General features: G+C 43.2%; 1 protein-coding gene across 9 annotated transcripts in view; it reads right to left on the bottom strand.

Annotated features, from left to right (window-relative positions):
• LOC139544336 (3',5'-cyclic-AMP phosphodiesterase 4D-like) overlaps positions 1-26,510 on the bottom strand; it is a 335,143-nt gene that overhangs the window by 64,911 nt on the left and 243,722 nt on the right. Inside the window, exon 1 of one of the 9 annotated variants that reach the window (XR_011668850.1) lies at positions 19,180-25,935. The exons of 6 other annotated variants lie outside the window; for them this stretch is intronic. Coding sequence is in view for 1 of the 3 variants with exons in the window: in XM_071351321.1 (XP_071207422.1) it covers positions 19,180-19,256 (77 nt within the window). In the remaining 2 variants the exon portion in view is untranslated. Of the gene's footprint in view, positions 1-19,179; positions 25,936-26,510 lie in introns of those variants that run through there. 2 more of the 9 variants (XM_071351321.1, XM_071351325.1) reach the window with 2 other exon arrangements.

The raw sequence follows: 26,510 nt of genomic DNA on the forward strand, positions 1-26,510 counted from the left end.
GAGTATAGTCTATGTAGAACTACCTGAGTATAGTCTCTGTAGAACTACCTGAGTATAGTCTATGTAGAACTACCTGAGTATAGTCTCTGTAGAACTACCTGAGTATAGTCTCTGTAGGACTACCTGAGTATAGTCTATGTAGAACTACCTGAGTATAGTCTCTGTAGAACTACCTGAGTATAGCCTCTGTAGAACTACCTGAGTATAGTCTCTGTAGGACTACCTGAGTATAGTCTATGTAGAACTACCTGAGTATAGTCTCTGTAGAACTACCTGAGTATAGTCTCTGTAGGACTACCTGAGTATAGCCTCTGTAGATCTACCTGAGTATGGCCTCTGTAGAACTCCATGAGTATGGTCTCTGTAGGACTACCTGAGTATAGTCTCTGTAGAACTACCTGAGTATAGTCTCTGTAGATCTACCTGAGTATAGTCTCTGTAGAACTACCTGAGTATAGTCTCTGTAGAACTACCTGAGTATAGTCTCTGTAGAACTACCTGAGTATAGTCTCTGTAGATCTACCTGAGTATAGTCTCTGTAGAACTACCTGAGTATAGTCTCTGTAGGACTACCTGAGTATAGTCTCTGTAGAACTACCTGAGTATAGTCTCTGTAGAACTACCTGAGTATGGTCTCTGTAGGACTACCTGAGTATAGTCTCTGTAGAACTACCTGAGTATAGTCTCTGTAGAACTACCTGAGTATAGCCTCTGTAGAATTACCTGAGTATAGTCTCTGTAGATCTACCTGAGTATAGTCTCTGTAGAACTCCCTGAGTATAGTCTCTGTAGAACTACCTGAGTATAGCCTCTGTAGAACTACCTGAGTATAGTCTCTGTAGAACTACCTGAGTATAGTCTCTGTAGAACTACCTGAGTATAGCCTCTGTAGAATTACCTGAGTATAGTCTCTGTAGATCTACCTGAGTATAGTCTCTGTAGAACTACCTGAGTATAGCCTCTGTAGAATTACCTGAGTATAGTCTCTGTAGAACTACCTGAGTATAGTCTCTGTAGAACTACCTGAGTATAGTCTCTGTAGAACTACCTGAGTATAGCCTCTGTAGAACTACCTGAGTATAGCCTCTGTAGAACTCCCTGAGTATAGCCTCTGTAGAACTACCTGAGTATAGTCTCTGTAGGACTACCTGAGTATAGTCTCTGTAGAACTACCTGAGTATAGCCTCTGTAGATCTACCTGAGTACAGCCTCTGTAGAACTACCTGAGTATAGTCTCTGTAGAACTACCTGAGTATAGTCTCTGTAGAACTACCTGAGTATAGCCTCTGTAGGACTACCTGAGTATAGCCTCTGTAGAACTACCTGAGTATAGTCTCTGTAGAACTACCTGAGTATAGTCTCTGTAGAACTACCTGAGTATAGTCTCTGTAGATCTACCTGAGTATAGTCTCTGTAGAACTACCTGAGTATAGTCTCTGTAGAACTACCTGAGTATAGCCTCTGTAGAACTCCCTGAGTATAGTCTCTGTAGAACTACCTGAGTACAGCCTCTGTAGAACTACCTGAGTATAGCCTCTGTAGATCTACCTGAGTATAGCCTCTGTAGATCTACCTGAGTATAGTCTCTGTAGAACTACCTGAGTACAGCCTCTGTAGAACTACCTGAGTATAGTCTCTGTAGAACTACCTGAGTATAGTCTCTGTAGATCTACCTGAGTATAGTCTCTGTAGAACTACCTGAGTACAGCCTCTGTAGAACTACCTGAGTATAGCCTCTGTAGAACTACCTGAGTATAGTCTCTGTAGAACTACCTGAGTACAGCCTCTGTAGAACTACCTGAGTATAGCCTCTGTAGAACTACCTGAGTATAGTCTCTGTAGAACTACCTGAGTACAGCCTCTGTAGAACTACCTGAGTATAGCCTCTGTAGAACTACCTGAGTATAGTCTCTGTAGAACTACCTGAGTATGGTCTCTGTAGGACTACCTGAGTATAGTCTCTGTAGAACTACCTGAGTATAGTCTCTGTAGGACTACCTGAGTATAGCCTCTGTAGATCTACCTGAGTATGGTCTCTGTAGAACTCCCTGAGTATGGTCTCTGTAGGACTACCTGTATATAGCCTCTGTACAACTACCTGAGTATAGTCTCTGTAGAACTACCTGAGTATGGTCTCTGTAGCACTACCTGTATATAGCCTCTGTACAACTACCTGAGTATAGCCTCTGTAGAACTACCTGAGTATAGTCTCTGTAGGACTACCTGAGTATAGTCTCTGTAGATCTACCTGAGTATAGTCTATGTAGAACTACCTGAGTATAGTCTCTGTAGAACTACCTGAGTATAGTCTCTGTAGGACTACCTGAGTATAGTCTATGTAGAACTACCTGAGTATAGTCTCTGTACAACTACCTGAGTATAGTCTATGTAGAACTACCTGAGTATAGTCTCTGTAGAACTACCTGAGTATAGTCTATGTAGAACTACCTGAGTATAGTCTCTGTAGAACTACCTGAGTATAGTCTCTGTAGGACTACCTGAGTATAGTCTATGTAGAACTACCTGAGTATAGTCTCTGTAGAACTACCTGAGTATAGCCTCTGTAGAACTACCTGAGTATAGTCTCTGTAGGACTACCTGAGTATAGTCTATGTAGAACTACCTGAGTATAGTCTCTGTAGAACTACCTGAGTATAGTCTCTGTAGGACTACCTGAGTATAGCCTCTGTAGATCTACCTGAGTATGGCCTCTGTAGAACTCCATGAGTATGGTCTCTGTAGGACTACCTGAGTATAGTCTCTGTAGAACTACCTGAGTATAGTCTCTGTAGATCTACCTGAGTATAGTCTCTGTAGAACTACCTGAGTATAGTCTCTGTAGAACTACCTGAGTATAGTCTCTGTAGAACTACCTGAGTATAGTCTCTGTAGATCTACCTGAGTATAGTCTCTGTAGAACTACCTGAGTATAGTCTCTGTAGGACTACCTGAGTATAGTCTCTGTAGAACTACCTGAGTATAGTCTCTGTAGAACTACCTGAGTATGGTCTCTGTAGGACTACCTGAGTATAGTCTCTGTAGAACTACCTGAGTATAGTCTCTGTAGAACTACCTGAGTATAGCCTCTGTAGAATTACCTGAGTATAGTCTCTGTAGATCTACCTGAGTATAGTCTCTGTAGAACTCCCTGAGTATAGTCTCTGTAGAACTACCTGAGTATAGCCTCTGTAGAACTACCTGAGTATAGTCTCTGTAGAACTACCTGAGTATAGTCTCTGTAGAACTACCTGAGTATAGCCTCTGTAGAATTACCTGAGTATAGTCTCTGTAGATCTACCTGAGTATAGTCTCTGTAGAACTACCTGAGTATAGCCTCTGTAGAATTACCTGAGTATAGTCTCTGTAGAACTACCTGAGTATAGTCTCTGTAGAACTACCTGAGTATAGTCTCTGTAGAACTACCTGAGTATAGCCTCTGTAGAACTACCTGAGTATAGCCTCTGTAGAACTCCCTGAGTATAGCCTCTGTAGAACTACCTGAGTATAGTCTCTGTAGGACTACCTGAGTATAGTCTCTGTAGAACTACCTGAGTATAGCCTCTGTAGATCTACCTGAGTACAGCCTCTGTAGAACTACCTGAGTATAGTCTCTGTAGAACTACCTGAGTATAGTCTCTGTAGAACTACCTGAGTATAGCCTCTGTAGGACTACCTGAGTATAGCCTCTGTAGAACTACCTGAGTATAGTCTCTGTAGAACTACCTGAGTATAGTCTCTGTAGAACTACCTGAGTATAGTCTCTGTAGATCTACCTGAGTATAGTCTCTGTAGAACTACCTGAGTATAGTCTCTGTAGAACTACCTGAGTATAGCCTCTGTAGAACTCCCTGAGTATAGTCTCTGTAGAACTACCTGAGTACAGCCTCTGTAGAACTACCTGAGTATAGCCTCTGTAGATCTACCTGAGTATAGCCTCTGTAGATCTACCTGAGTATAGTCTCTGTAGAACTACCTGAGTACAGCCTCTGTAGAACTACCTGAGTATAGTCTCTGTAGAACTACCTGAGTATAGTCTCTGTAGATCTACCTGAGTATAGTCTCTGTAGAACTACCTGAGTACAGCCTCTGTAGAACTACCTGAGTATAGCCTCTGTAGAACTACCTGAGTATAGTCTCTGTAGAACTACCTGAGTACAGCCTCTGTAGAACTACCTGAGTATAGCCTCTGTAGAACTACCTGAGTATAGTCTCTGTAGAACTACCTGAGTACAGCCTCTGTAGAACTACCTGAGTATAGCCTCTGTAGAACTACCTGAGTATAGTCTCTGTAGAACTACCTGAGTATGGTCTCTGTAGGACTACCTGAGTATAGTCTCTGTAGAACTACCTGAGTATGGTCTCTGTAGGACTACCTGAGTATAGCCTCTGTAGATCTACCTGAGTATGGTCTCTGTAGAACTCCCTGAGTATGGTCTCTGTAGGACTACCTGAGTATAGTCTCTGTAGAACTACCTGAGTATGGTCTCTGTAGAACTCCCTGAGTATGGTCTCTGTAGGACTACCTGAGTATAGCCTCTGTAGATCTACCTGAGTATGGTCTCTGTAGAACTCCCTGAGTATGGTCTCTGTAGGACTACCTGAGTATAGCCTCTGTAGATCTACCTGAGTACAGTCTCTGTAGGACTACCTGAGTATGGTCTCTGTAGAACTCCCTGAGTATGGTCTCTGTAGGACTACCTGAGTATAGTCTCTGTAGATCTACCTGAGTATAGTCTCTGTAGATCTACCTGAGTATAGTCTCTGTAGATCTACCTGAGTATAGCCTCTGTAGAACTGCGTTGTGATAATATGCAACACAGGTCAGGAAACTGACTATAGGAGACTAGTGTGTAGGTGTGGAATCTCCAGACACATAGACACAGGTGAGTTAACTAGCACAGCTAATTAGGCTGGTTAGTCAAGCTACAATGATGCCATTGTCCTCCTGCTCCGATTAAGAATGGATTTCACCCATGTTCCCTAAGTTAGCGTCTGCCACAGTGGCAGCACAAGGAGGGGGGGACCTGGAGAAAGCCTGCACACACACACACACAATAGACAGATGCATGCATGCAAACATGCTCACACAAACACAGACGTACAGACACACACAGGACCACACACACAAGGGATTCCCCAGTGTGACGTTGGGACCACACCAGGTCCCCTACCTACATCATCATCGGCCTTATCTGTTTAAAGACTCTCCCTGAAGACAATTCAGCCGAAGTGGGCCACCTCACAAGGAGGCCTGGGGTATGATGAGAGCTGGCTGTATTCATGCTTCCGATCGTCCTCTGTCTCTACTCTATCCAGTACGTCAGTCTTTGTGTGACTCACAGGGCTATAGGGACTATGAATGTCTACGCCATCATGATCTAGTTCTTCCATTGTATTAAAAAGTGTAAATCAAATCAAATCAAATTTATATAGCCCTTCTTACATCAGCTGATATCTCAAAGTGCTGTACAGAAACCCAGCCTAAAACCCCAAACAGCAAGCAATGAAGGTGTAGAAGCACGGTGGCTAGGAAAAACTCCCTAGAAAGGCCAGAACCTAGGAAGAAACCTAGAGAGGAACCAGGCTATGAGGTGACAGTGACTTCTCCTGTGTCTTGCTTCGTAACCATGTCGCAAGTATTCTGTCTCAGTGTTCTGTCTCAGTGTTCTGTCTCAGTGTTCTGTCTCAGTGTTCTGTCTCAGTATTCTGTCTCAGTGTTCTGTCTCAGTGTTCTGTCTCAGTGTTCTGTCTCAGTGTTCTGTCTCAGTGTTCTGTCTCAGTATTCTGTCTCAGTGTTCTGTCTCAGTGTTCTGTCTCAGTATTCTGTCTCAGTGTTCTGTCTCAGTATTCTGTCTCAGTATTCTGTCTCAGTATTCTGTCTCAGTATTCTGTCTCAGTGTTCTGTCTCAGTATTCTGTCTCAGTATTCTGTCTCAGTGTTCTGTCTCAGTGTTCTGTCTCAGTGTTCTGTCTCAGTGTTCTGTCTCAGTGTTCTGTCTCAGTGTTCTGTCTCAGTGTTCTTCATTTGTACAACCTACTTCTCATAGTCAGGAATGTTTTATCAAATCTTTATGAAACTCTGGATTGCCGACAACTTTAGGCACGGACTGTCCAAAAGTACAGTAGCCCTGTCTAAAAGTGATCAATGAGTAGAAGTGTCAATCTCAGTTATAGAAATCTATAGCGCTTACATGTACATAGTCAATTTCCTGTAAATCCACCTTCATGATAATAATAATGGTGTCAGTAAGGAACTACAGGCCTCTTCATTAGAAACAGTCATCTTCATGATAATAATAATGGTGTCAGTGAGGAACTACAGTCCTCTTCATTAGAACCAGACATCTTCAGGACATCTTCATGATAATAATAATGGTGTCAGTGAAGAACTACAGTCCTCTTCATTAGAACCAGACATCTTCATGATAATAATAATGGTGTCAGTGAGGAACTACAGTCCTCTTCATTAGATCCAGACATCTTCATGATAATAATAATGGTGTCAGTGAGGAACTACAGTCCTCTTCATTAGATCCAGACATCTTCATGATAATAATAATGGTGTCAGTGAGGAACTACAGTCCTCTTCATTAGAACCAGACATCTTCATGATAATAATAATGGTGTCAGTGAGGAACTACAGTCCTCTTCATTAGAACCAGACATCTTCAGGACATCTTCATGATAATAATAATGGTGTCAGTGAGGAACTACAGTCCTCTTCATTAGAACCAGACATCTTCATGATAATAATAATGGTGTCAGTGAGGAACTACAGTCCTCTTCATTAGAATCCAGACATCTTCATGATAATAATAATGGTGTCAGTGAGGAACTACAGTCCTCTTCATTAGAACCAGACATCTTCAGGACATCTTCATGATAATAATAATGGTGTCAGTGAAGAACTACAGTCCTCTTCATTAGAACCAGACATCTTCATGATAATAATAATGGTGTCAGTGAGGAACTACAGTCCTCTTCATTAGAACCAGACATCTTCATGATAATAATAATGGTGTCAGTGAGGAACTACAGTCCTCTTCATTAGAACCAGACATCTTCATGATAATAATAATGGTGTCAGTGAGGAACTACAGTCCTCTTCATTAGAACCAGACATCTTCATGATAATAATAATGGTGTCAGTGAGGAACTACAGTCCTCTTCATTAGAACCAGACATCTTCATGATAATAATAATGGTGTCAGTGAGGAACTACAGTCCTCTTCATTAGATCCAGACATCTTCATGATGATAATAATGGTGTCAGTGAGGAACTACAGTCCTCTTCATTAGAACCAGACATCTTCAGGACATCTTCATGATGATAATAATGGTGTCAGTGAAGAACTACAGTCCTCTTCATTAGAACCAGACATCTTCAGACATCTTCATGATAATAATAATGGTGTCAGTGAGGAACTACAGTCCTCTTCATTAGATCCAGACATCTTCATGATGATAATAATGGTGTCAGTGAAGAACTACAGTCCTCTTCATTAGAACCAGACATCTTCAGGACATCTTCATGATAATAATAATGGTGTCAGTGAAGAACTACAGTCCTCTTCATTAGATCCAGACATCTTCATGATAATAATAATGGTGTCAGTGAAGAACTACAGTCCTCTTCATTAGAACCAGACATCTTCAGGACATCTTCATGATAATAATAATGGTGTCAGTGAGGAACTACAGTCCTCTTCATTAGAACCAGACATCTTCATGATGATAATAATGGTGTCAGTGAGGAACTACAGTCCTCTTCATTAGAACCAGACATCTTCAGGACATCTTCATGATAATAATAATGGTGTCAGTGAGGAACTACAGTCCTCTTCATTAGAACCAGCACATCTTCATGATGATAATAATGGTGTCAGTGAGGAACTACAGTCCTCTTCATTAGAACCAGACATCTTCATGATAATAATAATGGTGTCAGTGAGGAACTACAGTCCTCTTCATTAGAACCAGACATCTTCATGATAATAATAATGGTGTCAGTGAGGAACTACAGTCCTCTTCATTAGAACCAGACATCTTCATGATAATAATAATGGTGTCAGTGAGGAACTACAGTCCTCTTCATTAGATCCAGACATCTTCATGATAATAATAATGGTGTCAGTGAGGAACTACAGTCCTCTTCATTAGAACCAGACATCTTCAGGACATCTTCATGATAATAATAATGGTGTCAGTGAAGAACTACAGTCCTCTTCATTAGAACCAGACATCTTCATGATGATAATAATGGTGTCAGTGAGGAACTACAGTCCTCTTCATTAGAACCAGACATCTTCATGATGATAATAATGGTGTCAGTGAGGAACTACAGTCCTCTTCATTAGAACCAGACATCTTCATGATAATAATAATGGTGTCAGTGAAGAACTACAGTCCTCTTCATTAGAACCAGACATCTTCATGATAATAATAATGGTGTCAGTGAGGATCTACAGTCCTCTTCATTAGAACCAGACATCTTCAGGACATCTTCATGATAATAATAATGGTGTCAGTGAGGAACTACAGTCCTCTTCATTAGAACCAGACATCTTCATGATAATAATAATGGTGTCAGTGAGGAACTACAGTCCTCTTCATTAGAACCAGACATCTTCAGGACATCTTCATGATGATAATAATGGTGTCAGTGAGGAACTACAGTCCTCTTCATTAGAACCAGACATCTTCATGACATCACAAAGGGAGGATGCCAGAAGAAAAAGGCCATGGAAAGAATCATAGTTTAAGTTCACCGTGTTCTCTGGAAGCAGATAATGACAAATTCTTTTTTGATTCCTCTCCTAAAAAGGAGAAGAGGAGCCGGTCCTGCTGACAAAATAAGAACACCTTGACAAGAGAACACCATCATTCAAGGCGTATTTATCTTTTACTTCTCTTTTCAACTTGTGGAGCCTTGTGTTTTGGCTCCGGGAGTGAAAAATGTGTCAGTGCTGCAACCATCCCTCTGAGGCCAAGGATATAATTCTGAACTCTCATTTCTCACTTTGTTTTTGTGGTTCAGTACTTTTCCTTCTCGTTTTAAATGCATTTTATTTTAAAGAGGCTATACAGAACTTTTTCCTATAGTGGTGCTCAAGCCAAAAGGGGTCATTTGAATGGACAGAAATAGTGTCAATACATGACCTAATTGGGCAGAAAAGGACACATCTCACCATAGTGTATTTCTAACCAAAGAGATGCAGAGTAAGTACTGATGTCCTGACACTAGTCAAAACTACCCATCTACTCATTCCTACCCCGGCTGTACAGATGTAGGATCTTAACTTGATCACCATGTTGCAGGAGAACTTTCCTGCAATGCAGGACATTTAAAACGTGTAGTGTATTTGAGGGTTAAAAAGGCTTCTGAAGTTTGTAATTGTATTTTCCTGCTGTAGCAAACTGGCTCAAATGAAGATCCAACATCTGTGCATACCCTTGGAACTTTCAGTCAGTGAGACAAAGAGGCCTATTCCCCACATACTCTACTGCTGACTGAAGAGGCCTATTCCCCACATACTCTACTGCTGACTGAAGAGGCCTATTCCCCACATACTCTACTGCTGACTGAAGAGGCCTATTCCCCACATACTCTACTGCTGACTGAAGAGGCCTATTCCCCACATACTCTACTGCTGACTGAAGAGGCCTATTCCCCACATACTCTACTGCTGACTGAAGAGGCCTATTCCCCACATACTCTACTGCTGACTGAAGAGGCCTATTCCCCACATACTCTACTGCTGACTGAGGAGGCCTATTCCCCACATACTCTACTGCTGACTGAAGAGGCCTATTCCCCACATACTCTACTGCTGACTGAAGAGGCCTATTCCCCACATACTCTACTGCTGATTGAAGAGGCCTATTCCCCACATACTCTACTGCTGACTGAAGAGGCCTATTCCCCACATACTCTACTGCTGACTGAAGCGTCCTTTGTGTGTGTGAGAAACCTATTCAGTGGGCCTCTAAGACCTTTCCCTAGCAACACACACAGACACACGCACACACACACACACACACGCACACACGCACACACGCTTATAGAATTACAGTAGCGCCGTCTCAAATGGCAGCCAGGTAGCAAATGATCCGTCATCTCCTGAACTCCACTACGCCCAATACTCAGCTCAGACACCTCTACACACACCCCACTACGCCCAATACTCAGCCCAGACACCTCTACACACACCCCACTACGCCCAATACTCAGCCCAGACACCTCTACACACACCCCACTACGCCCAATACTCAGCCCAGACACCTGTCCCAATATTCAGCCCAGACACCTGTCCACACAACACACAGCACCTGTCCCAATACTCAGCCCAGACACCTGTCCACACAACACACAGTCACCTGTCCCAATACTCAGCCCAGACACCTGTCCACACAACACACAGACACCCATCTATGAAACCATAACATACTGTATAGGATCCATCTATTAACATGTATAACTTTTCTGGCCAAGTCATCAGATCTACAGTATAACTGTAGCTTGGACTGTGTGTTTATGTTGTTCTAGATTTATGGCTTTGCTAACTAGAACAGAAGCCTGAAACCTACGGTTGAACACTGACCAGAACCCAACAAATGATTCCCCTTCATTTGGCGCCAATAACCTAAAAATCAGTCCCAGTCTAAACAACCTCAGTCCAGAGGTTTAGCAGAGGGTATTGTGATACGTCCCTGGGGGAAGCATGAGGTAGAGAAAGAGCTCAAAGTGCAATGTCTCAGTGTCTGTGTGTGTGTGTGTGTGTCTCTGTGTGTTTCTGTGTCTGTGTGTGTGTGTGTGAGTGTGCACCCGTTTGTGTGTGCATGCTTGCTTGAGTGTGATAGTTTTCTAGGAGAAGATTTGTATGTTTTTAAAGCGGTAATCCTACAAGCTTTTAATGTCTCAGCGTTGCAGTCATATCACACATGCTTCTTCCACAGCACGGCCGGAAAGGAGACCATAGGAAAGGTGAACCAGTTTGACCGGTTGTAATATGCCCATTTACAGCAGTGGTCACCAACCGGCCGATTGGCTGGTCTATCTTCATTCCTAGTCGATCACCAAGCATTTCAGTAGAAATGTCAATGATAAAGGCTTGTACTCCTTTTTAATTTGCATGCATTTGATAGGCAAAGTGTTCCCATTTTGAACCATTTAATTTGTCTGAAAAGACAGGGGGAAATCTGTGGCTAAATTAAGTGCACCTACTGCGCTGGCCAATCGGATAGCTCAAATCTCCTTAGCTATAGCTTCCACGACCCCGGCCACAGCAAAGTTTGATACTAGCCTACGTGAGATTTCAGAACTTTTAAAACCATGACCAGAGAGAGAGTGTCAAAGAACAGAGCAAAGAGCTGTGGTTTGTATGAGTGAGTTCATGTCTAAGTTTTCATTCAGCACCGTCAACACTGCTTTTATTTAAAACCGTCCACACTGCTTTTATTCAACACTGTCCACACTGCTTTTATTCAACACTGTCAACACTGCTTTTATTCAACACCGTCAACACTGCTTTTATTCAACACTGTCAACACTGCTTTTATTCAACACCGTCAACACTGCTTTTATTCAACACTGTCAACACTGCTTTTATTCATCACCGTCAACACTGCTTTTATTCAACACTGTCCACACTGCTTTTATTCATCACTGTCAACACTGCTTTTATTCATCACCGTCAACACTGCTTTTATTCAACACTGTCCACACTGCTTTTATTCATCACTGTCAACACTGCTTTTATTCATCACCGTCAACACTGCTTTTATTCATCACTGTCAACACTGCTTTAAATCAACACCGTCAACACTGCTTTTATTCAACACCGCCAACACTGCTTTTATTCAACACCGTCAACACTGCTTTTATTCATCACTGTCAACACTGCTTTAATTCAACACCGTCAACACTGCTTTTATTCATCACCGTCAACACTGCTTTAATTCAACACCGTCAACACTGCTTTTATTCAACACTGTCAACACTGCTTTTATTCATCACTGTCAACACTGCTTTTATTCAACACCGTCAACACTGCTTTTATTCATCACTGTCAACACTGCTTTTATTCATCACTGTCAACACTGTTTTAATTCAACACCGTCAACACTGCTTTTATTCATCACTGTCAACACTGCTTTTATTCAACACTGTCAACACTGCTTTTATTCAACACTGTCAACACTGCTTTTATTCAACACCGTCAACACTGCTTTTATTCAACACTGTCAACACTGCTTTTATTCAACACTGTCAACACTGCTTTTATTCAACACTGTCAACACTGCTTTTATTCAACACTGTCAACACTGCTTTTATTCATCACTGTCCACACTGCTTTTATTCAACACTGTCAACACTGCTTTTATTCAGCACTGTAAACACTGCTTTTATTCAACACTGCTTTTATTCAACACTGTCAACACTGCTTTTATTCAACACTATTACAAAACATAAATTGCGCTTCTCCCTACTTCCACTCGCGCTGCAGCTGCAATGAATGAGTGTGTATCGTGTATCGATATCCCTGCATTTTTATTATTATTAGCAGCTCGTCGTGTCTATTTTAATATCTAGGAATACTTAACTTTCTCTGGTCATAGGAACAACATGAATTTGTGCACGAGGCAGATGCGGTGCGTCTTGAGTTTAGCAATCAGCTGGAAGATGATGTCCCCTCTCAAGGAAGGAGAAAGCAGGGACCATGAGAGGCGGACCCTCTGCTGCTCTCTCCCTCCCTCCGTTGAGACTAATGCCGTGTTCAAAGCAACTGGGAAATGGGAAATCTCTGACTTCCGACTTCAGTGCGTTCAAGACAACTGTCATTTTTGAACAGTTACCCAACTCGGAATTCCAAGTGGGAAACTTTGGCATCTTTCTAGACCTCAGACTTTCCAACCTGAAGATCACTGACGCCATGATTTGACGCTGTTTTTTCCCCCAGAGTTCCCAGTTGTTTTTAAAGCACCATGACCATCCCATGCAGGTAGTCTACCATCAGTCCAGTAAAATAAAAATAAAAATAATTTGCAAATAATTTGAACTTATGCTCAGTTGTACCTCACAAGCGCTACACCAACTGATGTATTTTGTTATCAAAGCTCGAGTTTTGAAATATAATATGGTCTGAGAAGAACAATATTGCCAGGCCAGGCATGTAGCCAATATGCTGTGATAATGTATTAGGCCTACTGCACAAACCTCATTTCTACAGAACTGTTTTTGTTAGGTTAATGTTACGTTTTTTAAAAGGTGCACAATGCAGAAATCGCTGTGCCATTTCTTGAGTGCAAAAATGTAAATAGTTCACCTAATTTCAATTTATGTGAAATAACAAGCAAGTATAGTGTAGAGAATTATTGTACCATCAAAACCACTGTCAAATATCTTTCCATAACCAAAAATATTGCATTTTTATCTGTTTGAAGCTGGTGTACAAAACCGAAAGTAAAAGACGCAAAAGCAAAACTTAAAAACAGGACGCATAGAAATAGCGCACATAGAACAGATAGGTTCTTAGACTTGCTTTCAATGCGAATGACAGATCTATAACTCACATTTCTATGTCAATTTGGTCAGTTCGCACAAAAAGTGACATATTGCAGCTTTAAGTCATGTAAAATTATAATCTGAGCGGTAGATCTCCGCTTACTTTTTGACTGAGAAAGTAATCTTGACTCATAAAAGGGTTGGTGTCCACTGATTTAGAGTAATACAATGGCTTTCCTTGTAATACTATGGATGTCAGAGCCGTCTTTTACCTTCTGCTGAGGCAAGATGATATGACGATGCAAGTGTGTGCACATGCGTATGTCCGTGTTGTTCTGTGCTTGTGGCCCCATGGGGCCCTGTCCCTTGTGTGTCTGTGTTAGTGTGGCAGGTGCTGACGCACGGCTGCGACCCGGGGTCCTCAGGGGACACAGAGATAACAGAGCAGAGGATGGCCCAACCATTCAGCTTGAGCAGCGACGTGATGTCGATGTGACACAGAAGGAGTTATTCATGAAAGGGATGGAGACACACTGAGGTAGTGGAGAGAGAGAGAGAGAAAGGGACAGAAAAAAAGTGAGGATAAGAAAGGAAAGAGGAGATTGGGAGAGGAAATGCGAAACAGAGTGGGAGAAGGAAAAATGGAGGGAGAGAGGGAAAGATTAGGGAGAGGGACAAGGACAGAAAGAAGGAGGGAGTGGAAGAGGGAGGAAGGGGGAGAAGGGGTGGACTGAGAGTCAGATAGAGAATGAGAAAGAAGACAGGGAGAGAATGCGAGAGAAGACAGAGAGAGGGAGGGAGAGAATGAGAGACAGGGAGAGGGAGGGAGAGAATGAGAGAGAGAGACAGGAAGAGGGAGAATGAGAGAGAGACAGGGAGAGACACGGAGAGAATGCGAGAGAGACAGGGAGAGGGAGGGAGAGAATGAGAGAGAGACAGGGAGAGACAGGGAGAGAATGAGAGAGAGACAGGGAGAGTGAGGGAGAGAGACAGGGAGAGGGAGGGAGAGAGACAGGGAGAGGGAGGGAGGTGCCACCCTTGGCCCACTTTTTCAGAGATCATCTCTAGCTTGAGCACCAATGAGAAGAGAGCTCTTCAAACACACAAGCAAGCACACACACACACACACACACACACACACACACACACACACACACACACACACACACACACACACACACACACACACACACACACACACACACACACACACACACACACACACACACACACACACACACACACACTGCCTGAAGAGGTGCCTTCCCTGTTTCAAAGTACGTTGGAGAAACCAGTGCAGGGTATTCTGTATCGGAGGTCACATTGCAGTTGCTTGACCCCACTACCATATTTATCACACATATGTCATATGTAATGTTTACTACTGCATATATGGTTGCTCTAACTGTGGCTGTAGGAGAGTCTATAGAGGCTGAGGGTGTCCAACAATGTATACCGTACTAAAGGACAGGACAGGACATGACAGGGGAAAACTGTCTGTTAGACAGGACAGGGGAGCAGCTGTCTGTTAGACAGGACAGGGGAGCAGCTGTCTGTTAGATAGGACAGGACAGGAGAGCAGCTGTCCGTTAGACAGGACAGGGGAGCAGCTGTCTGTTAGACAGGACAGGAAAACAGCTATCTGTTAGACAGGACAGGACAGGGGAGCAGCTGTCTGTTAGACAGGACAGGAGAGCCGCTGTCTGTAAGACAGGACAGGAGAGCAGCTGTCTGTAGGACAGGACAGGAAAACAGCTATCTGTTAGACAGGACAGGACAGGGGAGCAGCTGTCTGTTAGACAGGACAGGAAAACAGCTATCTGTTAGACAGGACAGGAGAGCAGCTGTCTGTAGGACAGGACAGGAAAACAGCTATCTGTTAGACAGGACAGGAGAGCAGCGGTCTGTTAGACAGGACAGGAGAGCAGCTGTCTGTTAGACAGGACAGGGGAAACAGCTATCTGTTAGACAGGACAGGACAGGGGAGCAGCTGTCTGTTAGACAGGACAGGAGAGCCGCTGTCTGTAGGACAGGACAGGAAAACAGCTATCTGTTAGACAGGACAGGAGAGCCGCTGTCTGTAGGACAGGACAGGAAAACAGCTATCTGTTAGACAGGACAGGAGAGCAGCGGTCTGTTAGACAGGACAGGAGAGCCGCTGTCTGTTAGACAGGACAGGAGAACCGCTGTCTGTAGGACAGGACAGGAAAACAGCTATCTGTTAGACAGGACAGGAGAGCAGCTGTCTGTAGGACAGGACAGGAGAGCCGCTGTCTGTAGGACAGGACAGGAAAACAGCTATCTGTTAGACAGGACAGGAGAGCCGCTGTCTGTTAGACAGGACAGGGGAAACAGCTATCTGTTAGACAGGACAGGAGAGCCGCTGTCTGTTAGACAGGACAGGAGAGCAGCTGTCTGTTAGACAGGACAGCGGAAACAGCTATCTGTTAGACAGGACAGGACAGGAGAGCCACTGTCTGTTAGACAGGACAGGAGAGCAGCTGTCTGTTAGACAGGACAGGGGAAACAGCTATCTGTTAGACAGGACAGGACAGGAGAGCAGCTGTCTGTAGGACAGGACAGGAGAGCCGCTGTCTGTAGGACAGGACAGGAAAACAGCTATCTGTTAGACAGGACAGGAGAGCCGCTGTCTGTAGGACAGGACAGGAAAACAGCTATCTGTTAGACAGGACAGGAGAGCAGCTGTCTGTTAGACAGGACAGGGGAAACAGCTATCTGTTAGACAAGACAGGAGAGCCGCTGTCTGTTAGACAGGACAGGAGAGCAGCTGTCTGTAGGACAGGACAGGAGAGCCGCTGTCTGTAGGACAGGACAGGAGAGCCGCTATCTGTTAGACAGGACAGGAGAGCCGCTGTCTGTTAGACAGGACAGGGGAAACAACTATCTGTTAGACAGGACAGGAGAGCCGCTGTCTGTAGGACAGGACAGGAAAACAGCTATCTGTTAGACAGGACAGGACAGGGGAGCAGCTGTCTGTTAGACAGGACAGGTGAGCCGCTGTCTGTAGGACAGGACAGGAAAACAGCTATCTGTTAGACAGGACAGGAGAGCAGCGGTCTGTTAGACAGGACAGGAGAGCCGCTGTCTGTTAGACAGGACAGGAGAACCGCTGTCTGTAAGACAGGACAAGAAAACAGCTATCTGTTAGACAGGACAGGAGAGCAGCTGTCTGTAGGACAGGACAGGAGAGCCGCTGTCTGTAGGACAGGACAGGAAAACAGCTATCTGTTAGACAGGACAGGAGAGCCGCTGTCTGTAGGACAGGACAGGAAAACAGCTATCTGTTAGACAGGACAGGAGAGCCGCTGTCTGTTAGACAGGACAGGGGAAACAGCTATCTGTTAGACAGGACAGGAGAGCCGCTGTCTGTTAGACAGGACAGGAGAGCAGCTGTCTGTTAGACAGGACATCGGAAACAGCTATCTGTTAGACAGGACAGGACAGGAGAGCAGCTGTCTGTAGGACAGGACAGGAGAGCCGCTGTCTGTTAGACAGGACAGGAGAGCAGCTGTCTGTTAGACAGGACAGGAGAGCCGCTGTCTGTAGGACAGGACAGGAAAACAGCTATCTGTTAGACAGGACAGGAGAGCAGCTGTCTGTTAGACAGGACAGGGGAAACAGCTATCTGTTAGACAGGACAGGAGAGCCGCTGTCTGTTAGACAGGATAGGAGAGCAGCTGTCTGTTAGACAGGACAGGGGAAACAACTATCTGTTAGACAGGACAGGAGAGCCGCTGTCTGTTAGACAGGACAGGAGAGCCGCTGTCTGTAGGACAGGACAGGAAAACAGCTATCTGTTAGACAGGACATGAGAGCAGCTGTCTGTTAGACAGGACAGGGGAAACAGCTATCTGTTAGACAGGACAGGAGAGCCGCTGTCTGTTAGACAGGACAGGAGAGCAGCTGTCTGTTAGACAGGACAGGAGAGCAGCTGTCTGTTAGACAGGACAGGGGAAACAACTATCTGTTAGACAGGACAGGAGAGCCGCTGTCTGTTAGACAGGACAGGAGAGCCGCTGTCTGTAGGACAGGACAGGAAAACAGCTGTCTGTTAGACAGTACAGGAGAGCAGCTGTCTGTTAGACAGGACAGCAGCTGTCTGTTAGACAGGACAGGAGAGCAGCTGTCTGTTAGACAGGACAGTGCAGCTGGGGAGCCGACAATGGACCACACACACACACAGTGCTTGACTTAGGCAGGAGCAGAGTACCGGCACCTCAAATGTTCTACTGTGGAGCTCCTGTTCCTCTTCTAGAATATTACCTCAAAAGTATTGTGCAGCACCTAGAATGAGTACTGGCACCTATTGCAGTCCAAGAGAAGCACTACACATACAGTACACACACACACACACACACACACACACACACACACACACACACACACACACACACACACACACACACACACACACACACACACACACACACACACACACACACACACACACACACACACACACACACACAGAGCTTTAAAATAGCCACTGTCAGACTGGCTCAACAACGTGTGGGGAGGAAGCATGCATTTCTACAGTCTCTTTTCACCGGCAGTATGTGACTCTCTACGAACGTATCCTTTGGGCTTGGTGGCTGTTGGCGGTGGCCCGCCTGTAAAACAACCAAGCTATGGGAAACACTGCTACATCCTAAGGTCACCTGTCTATGTAAAGTGGGTTGAGGATCACTGTGCTTTGGGGACGACTGCATGGCGCTTGTTCTTTTCCAACTGGAAGGATCCTTGATCACATGTGCTTTTTCCCCACTGTTCTCCTGGCACTATGAAATCTGACTCGAGAGCCACTGTGGAGCAACTGACGTTACGCACGTAGATGCATGGGCGCACAAGTACACACACGTGAGCGCATACACACACACACACACACACACACACACACACACACACACACACACACACACACACACACACACACACACACACACACACACACACACACACACACACACACACACACACACACACACACACACACACACACACTTGATAGGAAAACAGTGGTGATTAGCATAGAGAGTTTGACATTTAAAATGTCTTAGGTAGTTATAAACATAAATCTGAGTCAGGACAAATACCATGCCATACTACTAGAAGCCAGAAAAGACGAGGAAAGAAGAGGAGAAGAAACCAGAAGATAATGAGAGGAAGAGGAGAAGAGACCAGAAGATAATGAGAGGAAGAGGAGAAGAGAACAAGATAATGAGAGGAAGAGGAGAAGAGAACAGAAGATAACGAGAGGAAGAGGAGAAGAGAACAGAAGATAATGAGAGGAAGAGGAGAAGAGAACAGAAGATAATGAGAGGAAGAGGAGAAGAGACCAGAAGATAATGAGAGGAAGAGGAGAAGAGAACAGAAGATAATGAGAGGAAGAGGAGAAGAGAACAGAAGATAATGAGAGGAAGAGGAGAAGAGAACAGAAGATAATGAGAGGAAGATGAGAAGAGAACAGAAGATAATGAGAGGAAGAGGAGAAGAGAACAGAAGATAATGAGAGGAAGAGGAGAAGAGAACAGAAGATAATGAGAGGAAGAGGAGAAGAGAACAGAAGATAATGAGAGGAAGATGAGAAGAGAACAGAAGATAATGAGAGGAAGAGGAGAAGAGAACAGAAGATAATGAGAGAAAGACTAACTTTACCAGATTGAGATTCCATCTGTATTCCGCAGAGAGCTCGTAGAGCGCGAGCGTGGCTTCATCACAATACTCATGGTCATATGTTGACCTCCTCCCTCCCGCCTTCTGACTGCCTTGTATGATCCCTCGTTCTTTCTAGTCCGACACTGGACCCAGGTCTGTGTTAATCCCTCCTTGGGCTATAGGGTCGGCATGACATAGCCTGGGAACTGTGGGCTTTAGCTCAGCGGGTTAATGCACTCCAGGCGTAAGCCCACTTCACTCTCAAACTGTAGGACTGGCTAGCTGCTCAAACTAGCTCTGCTTTGGTCACTCAATCTCTCCGTCTCTCGTGCACTGTCTCTCTCACTCTACTTCTCTTCTGACTGTCACACACACCCCCTCCCTCTATTGGCCTCTCCCTCCCTCTATTGGCCTCTCCCTCCCTCTATCGGTCTCTCCCTCCTCCCTTTCTTACAATGTATCCCTCGCTAACTACGTTACTATTGGTCTGCTACTAACTACGTTACTATTGGTCTGCTACTAACTACGTTACTATTGGTCTGCTTCTCTCTGCCTGGTTTGTCATCCCCTCCCACTTTCTCTCTTTCTCTACTTGTCTCTGCTCCTCTCTGCTCCCCTGGCTGGCTGTGTGGAGAGTAGGAGCTCCCTAGGGGCCCTGTCTGTCTCTGTGTGTGGCATAAGGTGTGTGTGTGTGTGTGTGTGTGTGTGTGTGTGTGTGTGTGTGTGTGTGTGTGTGTGTGTGTGTGTGTGTGTGTAAAGTGTCACACGCAAACACACACACCACACACACACATCAACTCAACCAGTCTGGTTGCTCTACATGCCATTTAACACTCTGTGTCTGAGTGTCAAATGGAACCATATTCCCTTGATAGTGCACTACTTTTAAACAGGGCCGAAAAATATAGTGCACTAATTTTAAATAGGGCCCATAAGTCTCTATGTAGGGAAAAGCCTACGTGCCACTACAGTTAATAGAGCACCACCTTCCAAGTTGTGTCCCCAAATATCTCTGGCTTGTTTTGGATTCAAGCACCCTGTTGACAGATTTGTAGTGGGGTTAATAATAAAGAAGACTGTCATTTTCATCTAAGTGGCTTAGAGAGAGAGACAGAGAGAGAGAAAGAAAGAGAAACAAAAGAGAGAGAAAGAGAGAGAGAAAGAGAGCGAAAGAGAGAGAGAGCAAAAGAGAGAGAGTTAAAGAGAGAGAGAGAGAGAGAGAGAGAGGAAGACAGAGAGAGAGGAAGACAGAGAGTGAGAGAGAGAGTGAAAGAGAGAGAGAGAAAGAGAGCGAAAGAGAGAGAGAGTGAAAGAGAGAGAGTGAAAGAGAGAAAAAGAGAGAGAGAGAGAAAGAGAGCGTGAAAGAAAGAGAGAAAAAGAGAAAAAAAGAGAGAGAAAAAAGAGAAAGAGAACAGAGAGAGAGCGAAAGAGAGAGAGAGAGCAAAAGAGAGAGAGAGAGAAAAAAGAGAAATATAGAGACAGAAAATAGAAAGAGTGAGCGAAAGAGAGAGAGAGAGAAAAGGGGGAAAAAAAGAGAGAGAAATAAAGAAAGAGAGAGAGGGAGAGAGAAAAAGAGAGTGAGAGAGAGATAGCAAAAGAGAGATAGCGAAAGGGAGAGAGAGATAGCGAAAGAGAGCGCGAGAGAGAGATGGCAAAATAGAGAGAGAGATATTGAAAGAGAGCGAGCGCGTGAGAGATAGCGAAAGAGAGAGAGAGCAAGCGAAAGAGAGAGATAGCAAAAGAGAGAGCAAAAGAGAGAAATTGAGAAAGAGATCGAGAGAAAGAAAGAGAAAAAGAAAGAGAAAAAAAAAGAGAAAGAAAGAGAGTGTGAGAGAGAAAGAGAGCGAGAGAGAACAAAGACAGAGACAACAAAGAGAGAGAGAAAGTGAGAGAGAGAGAGAAAAGAGAGAAAGAGAGACAAAAGAGAGAGAGAAAACAGAGAAAGAGAGAGATAAAGAGAGAGAAAAAGAGAGAGAGAGCGGGAGAGAGAGGAGAGAGACAGAGAGAGAGAGAAAATTGAGAAAGAAAGAGACAGAAAAGAGAAAGTGAGAGCAAAAGAGAGAAAGAAAGAAAGACAAAAACGAGAGAACGAGAGAGAGAGAAAAAGAAGGGAGCGAGAGAGATAGCGAAATAGAGAGAGAGAGATAGCGAAAGAGAGAGAGGGATAGCAAAATATAGAGAGTGAGAGAAATAGCGAAAGAGAGAGATAGTGAGAGATAGCGAAAGAGAGAGAAATAGAGAGAGAGATATCAAAAGAGAGAGAAATAGAGAGATAGCAAAATAGAGAGAGATAGCGAAAGAGAGAGAGATCGCAAGAGAGAGAGAGAAAGAGAGCAAGAGAGAAAGAGAGACCGATAGCGAAAGAGAGAGAAATTGAGAAAGAAAGAGAAAGAAAGAGAGAGGGAGAGAGAGATTAAGAGAGTAAGAGAGAGAGAGAGAAAATGAGAGAGAGAGAGAAAGAAAAGAGAGAGAGTGAGAAAGAGCGAGAGCGAGAGATAGAGAGAGAGAGAGAGAGAGAGAGAGAGAGAGAGAGAGAGAGAGAGAGAGAGAGAGAGAGAGAGAGAGAGAAAAGAGAAAAGAGAAAAGAGAAAGAGAACAGAGAGAGCGAACGAGAGAGAGAGGAGAAAGAGAGAGAGAGAAAGAGAGAGAGAAAGAGAGAGAGAGACAGAGAGAGAAAAGAGAGAAAGAAAGAGACAGAAAAGAGAAAGAGAGCAAAATAGAGAGAGAGAAAGAGAGAGAGAAAAGAGAGAGAAAGAAAGAAAGAAAGAGAAAACAGAGAGAGAGAGAGAAAGAGAGAGAGAAAAAGAAGGGAGCGAGAGAGATAGCGAAAGAGAGAGAGATAGCGAAAGAGAGAAAGAGCAAAAGAGAGAGAGATAGCAAAATATAGAGAGTGAGAGAAATATCGAAAGAGAGAGAAATAGAGAGAGAGATCAAAAGAGAGAGATATCGAAAGAGAGATAGCAAAATAGAGAGAGATAGCAAAACAGAGAGAGAGATCGCAAAAGAGAGAGAGAGATAGTAAAAGAGAGAGAGAGAGAGAGAGAGAGAGAGAGCAAAAGAGAGAGAGAGAGACCGATAGTGAAAGAGAGAGAAATTGAGAAAGAAAGATAAAGAAAGAGAGAGAGTGAGAGATTGAGAGAGTAAGAGAGAGAGAGAAAATGAGAGAGAGAGAAAGAAAAGAGAGAGTGAGAGAGAAAGAAAGAGAGAGGGAGCGAAAGAGAGCGAGAGGAGAAAGAGAGAGAGAGAAAGAGAGAGAGAGAAAGAGAGAGAAAAAGAGAGAGAAAGAGAGACAGAGAGAGAGAGAAAGAGAGAGACAGAGAGAGAGAAAGAGAGAGAGAGAAAAAAGAGAAAGAAAGAGACAGAAAAGAGAACAAGACTGCAAAAGAGAGAGCGGGAGAAAGAGGGAGAGAAAAGAGAGAAAGAGAAATAAACAAAGAAAGAGAAAAAAGAGAGAGAGAGAAAGAGAGAGAGAGAAAAAGAGAGAGACAGAGAGAAAGAGAGAGAAAAGAGAGAGAGAGAAAGAGATAGAGAAAAGAGAGAATGAAAGAGAGAGAAATAAAGAAAGAGAGAAAAAAGAGAGAGAGAAAGAGAGAGAGATAGCGAAAGAGAGAGAGAGAAATTGAGAAAGAGATCGATAGAAAGAAAGAGAGAAAGAGGGAGAGTAAGAGAGAGTAAGAGAGAGAGAGAAAATGCAAGAGAGAAAGAAAGAGAGTGAGAGCAATAAAGAAAGAGAGAGAAAAAAAATAGAGAGAGATAGCGAAAGAGAGAGAGATCGCAAAAGAGAGAGAGAGAGGTAGCAAAAGCGAGAGAGAGAGAGAGAGAGAGAGAGAGAGAGAGAGCAAAAGAGAAAGAGAGAGCGATAGCGAAAGAGAGAGAGAGAGAAATTGAGAATGAATGAGAAAGAAAGCAAGAGGGAGAGATTGAGAGAGTAAGAGAGAGAGAGAGAAAATGAGAGAGAGAGAAAGAAAAGAGAGATAGAACAAAGTGAGAAAGAGAGAGTGAGAGATAGCGAAAGAGAGAGAGAACGAAAGGGAGAGAGAGCAAAAGAGATAGCGAAAGAGAGAGAGAGCGAAAGACATAGTGAAAGAGAGAGAGAAAGTGAAAGAGATAGTGAGATAAATAAATAAAGAGATAGAGAGAGAAATAGAGAGAGAGAGAGAGAGAGGGAGAAAGAGGGAGGGAGAGATATACTGACAACAAATTCCAATTGGCTATAATAAAACTCTTTAACATCATCCTTAGCTCTGGCATCTTCCCCAATATTTGGAACTAAGGACTGATCACCTCAATCCACAAAAGTGGAGACAAATTTGACCCCAATAACTACCGTGGGATATGCGTCAACAGCAACCTTGGGAAAATCATCTGCATTAACATTAACAGCAGACTCATACATTTCCTCAGTGAAAACAATGTACTGAGCAAATGTCAAATTAGCTTTTTACCAAATTGTCATACGACAGACCACGTATTCACCCTGCACACCGTAATTGACAAACAAACAAACCAAAAACAAAGGTAAAGTATTTTCATGCTTTGTTGATTTCAAAAAAGCCTTTGACTCAATTTGGCATGAGGGTCTTCTATACAAATGGATGGAAAGTGGTATTGGGGGAAAAACATATGACATTATAAAATCCATGTACACAAACAACAAGTGTGCGGTTAAAATAGGCCAAAAACACACACACTCTTTCCACAGGGCCGGAGGGTGAGACAGGGATGCAGCTTAAGCCCCACCCTCTTCAACATATATATCAACTAATTGGTGAGGGCACTAGAACAGTCTGCAGCACCCGGCCTCACCCTACTCGAATCTGAAGTCAAATGTCTACTGTTTGCTGATGATCTGGTACTTCTGTCACCAACCAAGGAGGGCCTACAGCAGCACCTAGGTCTTCTGCACAGATTCTGCCAGACCTGAGCCCCGACAGTAAATCTCAGTAAGACCAAAATAACAGTGTTCCAAAAAAGGTCCAGTCGCCAGGACCACAAATACAAATTCCATCTAGACACCGTTGCCCTAGAGCACACAAATAACTATACATACCTTGGCCGAAACATCAGTGCCACAGGTAACTTCCAAAGCTGTGAACGATCTGAGAGACAAGGCACAAAGGGCATTCTATGCCATCAAAAGGAACATAAAATTCGACATACCAATTAGGATCTGGCTAAAAATACTTCAATCAGTTATCCTCTCTGGGATAGGAGGCAGTATTTTCACATCCGGATGAAAAGCATGCCCAAAGTAAACTGCCTGTTACTCAGGCCCAGAAGCTAGGATATGCATATAATTAGTAGATTTGGATAGAAAACACTCTGAGGTTTCTAAAACTGTTTGAATAATGTCTGTGAGTATAACAGAACTGATTTGGCAGGCGAAACCCCGAGCACAATCCATCCAGGGAATTTTTTTTTGAGGTCATTGTGTTTTCCAATGGTTTTCTATGGGAGACTTGATTTATTAGGGCCCAGATTGCAGTTCCTATAGCTTCCACTAGATGTCAACAGTCTTTACAAATTGTTCAACGTTTTTATTTTGAGAAATGAAGAAGTAGGGCTGTTCTTTGTAGGTGTCACTGTGAAGGGCTTTAGTCTTTTGTTGCGCGTGAACAGGAGCGCACTTCACGTTGTTTTTATTCGGTATTAGAAACAGTTTATTCCGTCTTAAATGTTATTGTTTATTTACATTTTAGGATACCTGAGGTTGGATTAGGAACATTGTTTGAATTGTTTGGACCAAGTTTACAGGTAACTTATTAGATACTTTGTAGTCATGTTGGAACCGGTGTATTTCTGAATCAAACGCGTCATTTTGGGGATATAAAGAAGGAATTTATCAAACAAAACGACCATTCATTGTGTCACTGAGACATTTGAGATTGCAAAAAGAAGAAGATCTTCAAAGGTAAGGCATTTATTATATGGCTATTTCTGACTTTTGTGTCGCACCTGCCTGGTTGAAAAATTATTTTCATGTGTTTGTATGCGGAGCGCTGTCCTCAGATAATCGCATGGTGTGCTTTCACCGTAAAGCCTTTTTGAAATCTGACACAGCGGCTGGATTAACCAAGAAGTTAAGCTTTATTTTGATGTATTACACTTATATTTTCGTGAATGTTGAATATTGATATTTCTGTAGTTTGAATTTGGCGCGCTGCAATTTCACTGGATGTTGTCAAATCAACAAGAGAGAAAGAGAACAAAGAGAGAAAGAGAGAGATAAAGAGAGAGAGAGAGAGCGAGAGAGTGAGAGAAAGAGAGAGAAAGAAAGAGAGAGAAAGACATCTGCATAGTAAATATTAACTTACTTATTGTTAGTATTATTGTTATTACTATTATTATTGTTGTTTATCATTCCAAATAGTAGTGGTATGGGTAGTAGGGTGATGGTAATGGTAGCAGTTTAATGATGGTGGTGGTAGTAGTGCTGATGTAATGGTGAAGATTAGTTATTTAGTTATAGTTTCATTTTCTATGTTTAGCTTTTTATATTTATTACATTTCTACTATATTGTTGTTATTTTTGTATTTAATTTTGTATAATTTTTTACTACCATATTATATTATTATTTGTTATTGTTTATAATTTTATTACAATGTATATTGTAGACATTGTTGCTTTGGCAATATTGACACAATGTTTTTCATGCCAATAAAGCAGCTTGAATTTGAATTTGAATTTGAGAGAGAACAAAGAGAGAGAGAGAGAGACAGAGAGACAGAGAGAGAGAGAGAGAGAGAGAGAGAGAGAGAGAGAGAGAGAGAGAGAGAGAGAGACAGAGAGACAGACAGAGAGACAGACAGAGAGACAGACAGAGAGACAGACAGACAGACAGACAGACAGAGAGAGAGAGAGAGAGAGAGAGAGAGAGAGAGAGAGAGAGAGAGAGAGAGAGAGAGAGAGAGAGAGAGAGAGAGAGAGAGAGAGAGAGAGAGAGAGAGAGAGAGAACCAATGTGGTAACCAGCACTCAAACTATAAATAGTGATTATTTTTACAAAGGGATGTCAGGTCGGTTGGACAGATCTGCCTTGTGGGTTTGTTGTGAAGCGTAAAGTCTGTTTCCATCCTTTACTATGAGCAGGGGGATGGGTGACTGCATGGGTAACTGTACTGTGAGTCCCTCTCTGACGTGGTACTGTGGAAAGGGGGGCTTTTGTCTGTGGGTCTCGGGTTAGAGTGCACACAGTACGTGACATTACTTCAGGGTATAAGATGATGCACTTGATCTACTAATATGCAGTTACTACATGCAATCATTGTATTATATGATATGAAATATATTTAAAATAAAATATGTAATGTTTCATTAATATCAGGTGGGAA

The sequence above is a fragment of the Salvelinus alpinus genome, chromosome 18, assembly GCF_045679555.1.
Source record: "Salvelinus alpinus chromosome 18, SLU_Salpinus.1, whole genome shotgun sequence".
NCBI classification, from domain to species: Eukaryota; Metazoa; Chordata; class Actinopteri; order Salmoniformes; family Salmonidae; genus Salvelinus; species Salvelinus alpinus.